The sequence below is a fragment of the Eucalyptus grandis genome, chromosome 5, assembly GCF_016545825.1.
Source record: "Eucalyptus grandis isolate ANBG69807.140 chromosome 5, ASM1654582v1, whole genome shotgun sequence".
NCBI lineage: Eukaryota > Viridiplantae > Streptophyta > Magnoliopsida > Myrtales > Myrtaceae > Eucalyptus > Eucalyptus grandis.
This window is the reverse complement of record NC_052616.1, coordinates 17,390,863-17,393,817: the sequence shown is the minus strand read 5'-3', so window position 1 is coordinate 17,393,817 and position 2,955 is coordinate 17,390,863. Positions and strand designations below refer to the sequence as shown.

The window sequence follows — 2,955 nt, the reverse complement described above, 5'->3', positions numbered from 1 at the left end:
CCAGCAGCCAACGCTTCCAAAGAATAGAGAATTCGTCCCTAGTAACAAGAGATTATCTTCGTCGATTTAATGAGGCGGCCATCAAAATCCCAATTCCCCTTTTGTTGCCGTCTTATTGTCTTCCTTCTTGTTTCTGTCACTTTGGAAGAATTTTATACCCGTGAAACCAAGTACAATGCGGAAGAGGCTTCGAAGCCATGGGCACACGCGTCAACTCCTGGCGCGACGGTGCAAACGACAATAGATCCACCGGCCGGCGAGGGAGTAAAAAAAGGAAAAGGAGAGTCAAAGAAGGGCCGAAATCACGATTTGTCGCTTGAGTTCGACTTAAAGGAACGAAACTCTAATTTTGTCGCCTTAAAGGAATGACCTAAGGCAATGAACTTAAGGACTTGTCGTCTTTGGTTGACCCTAAAGCAAAAAAACTTAACAATTTGTCGTCTTTGGTTAATTTAAGCTGACAAAAACTCTATTTTGTCGTTTTTGGGTAACCTTATGTTTTGTCGCCTTTAAGGAAAACTTTTTTGTATGTAAAAGATAATCTCTGCAGTAAGAGGTGTGCACCCCCTCTTTTATATCATTTATTGTCACTCAAATAAACCGACTAACAAATACATTAAGGCACAAGTACGACCTTTTCTCTCATGCAACTGGAACCACGGTAACACTCAACGCCAATAGAAGCTAGGAAGACACACGATGGGGAGTTCACTTGGGTCCTGGGGCTCTGCACTTGGGCTCGAACGCAAAAGGTCCGACCGAGTAGAGGCTGAACGGGAGCTTGATTGAGGAAGGCTTCTCCCACCTCAAGAAGGCGCCGGTGAATCCGCTGTTGAGATTAGATGGCTGACTGCATGAGGAGATTGAAGATGAGACTAAATAGACCTTGCACTTGTGGAAGGGGAAGCTCGTGACGGTCTTGGGTGCTTGGATGAAGAAGTAGCCGTTCTTGTCAGTCGTCGCAGTCGCTGATGCTGAGTACTTGGTGTTCTTGCACAGGAGCTTCACTTGGGCACCTGAACGATGAACATACTGACCGGTTAGTATATATAGTTCTAAGGGGAAAGGAGAAACTTGTAGAAGCTAATGAAGAAGATTAGTCGTTTCAAGATGATTTTTAACTTCTGCCTTCATAACTAATAAAAACAAGAGATGGCCGTTTCGAAATAATTTTCACTTTCCTCATCTACAATGGCCATTTTAGATTTATTATGATATATAAATACTGTTGAAGAAATATTGGAATGGTGATTAAGGCTGCTAGCGAGGAAACGTTTCTCAGGAACAATAATCGTGCAACCGTTGAATGGAAGTTAGAGAAGTTAAAGGAATTGAACTTAGGAAATGAAGTGCAACATTGAGGAATACTCGTCCTTGAACTCTATGAAGTACAGCATAAAAGTCATTAGCTTCGATTCTCCTGGAAAGAATAATGCTAGAAATAATAATGAAGCCATCCTTAGATGGTCCACAACATCTTATCAAATTAATAGCGTGGTGAGTTCGTGTTTAGACATTTGAATGACTTCACTGTCTTGCGTGCTTTCGAAACTTCTTATAAACAACCATTTTCCACTGTGAGGTATGATAAGAAGTAGAATGAGTATATATATGCAGTACTTTCTCAACCTTTTTAATCATGTGTACACTCAGGGGGAGAACTCACCAAAAATGGGTTTAGAGCCGTAGAGGGTGTCTTTGCAGGACTTGCAATAAACAACACCTTGAACGGCTATTAAGCTCCTCGAAGAAGGAGGGTAGTGGGATGGCGGTTTAACTGGCGGGTGGACAGGCGGAGCCCGGGGATGGTAGGGAGCATGAGAAGGTACGGGGATCAGGGGGTGACTGTGGTGGGGAGATGGCGGGTGAACAGGTGGGTGGGCTGGAGAAATAACCATCCAGCCGGGGGGACCACAGGAGGCTTCTTGGAAGTAGCTGAGTAGGAGCAAGAGCTGAACTAGCAGCAAAGCCTTGCTTGGAACTGAATCCATGGCTTCTGCTTTTCTATGTCTCTTGAGGGTTTTTTGGAGAGCGGGTGAGTCTGAAGCGAAGTGGGTGATTTGGGTCTTCTAGAGGAAGAATTTATAGAGGGTTTATGGAGTGATTCCGAGTAGGGGTGAGCATGGTCCGGGTTGGTCCGGCCACCCCTAACCCTAGGACCAACCCGCATGAGTGTCGGTCCTCAATTTTAGGACCGAGGACCGGCCTATTGAGCCTGGGACCGAGGACCGACCCAATGGGTTCGGTCCGGTTCCAGGGTCAACCTAGGACCGATCGATAATTTTTTTTCGTCTTATTTTTTATACTTCCTAAAAAAGCAAACCTACAAATTCAAATTACACATCCATCGACAATGCGGCATTGTGCAACTAAACTAAAATAAAAATATATATTTAGCAAATTTAAGATGACACAATAATAGAAATTTCGTACTGCTAACCATTTATCGAGATATGTGACAAGATGGAAAGTTCTTGTAATTATCTATCTTTAATATTCATAACACCATATGCAATAGTGTTTTCCTGCATTTGATCATGTAAAGTCCACTCAACAAAAAAAAATGAGCTTCACACCACTTGACTAGCAAATCACCGTAGCAACCGCTTCAAAACTTCTACCATTTGACACAAATTGAAAAGCAAAGTGCAACTGAAATTCATTAGTAAAATACAATTAAACCATAAAAAGTTCAAAATACTTAATATAAATCATGAATATATAACTTCACATCTTATTAATTCACTTGAACTTTTAAAAACCTAAAAACAAAACAAACAACACATAATTAATACTCAATAAAAGTTTTAAATTGAAATTACTATTAGTGCTATTGATAGAACATCTCAATATAATATAATATAACAAACATTTTACTTAGGTTTGAATATATAAAATAATTATAAATAATATAATATAATATAATATAATATATATGGTTGGTCCAGGGTTGGA

At 40.7% G+C, this 2,955-nt stretch overlaps 1 protein-coding gene across 1 annotated transcript; it reads right to left on the bottom strand.

Moving 5' to 3' along the window:
- Positions 1-596: 596 nt before the first annotated feature.
- Positions 597-1,991, bottom strand: LOC104447188 (non-classical arabinogalactan protein 31-like). Its single transcript, XM_010060955.2, has 2 exons — positions 1,667-1,991; positions 597-1,016 (listed from the first exon to the last, which is right to left on the bottom strand). Exons 1-2 carry the CDS (start codon positions 1,989-1,991, stop codon positions 709-711), a joined length of 633 nt encoding a protein of 210 aa, XP_010059257.2. The 3' UTR covers positions 597-708.
- Between the last annotated feature and the right edge of the window lie 964 nt (positions 1,992-2,955).

Coding starts and splice junctions, on each gene's coding strand:
- LOC104447188 (XM_010060955.2), bottom strand. CDS start 1,991: ATGGATTCAGTTCCAAGCAAGGCTTTGCTGCTAGTTCAGCTCTTGCTC. Junction 1,017..1,666: donor CGGCTCTAAACCCATTTTTG/GTGAGTTCTCCC, acceptor TTCATCGTTCAG/GTGCCCAAGTGAAGCTCCTG.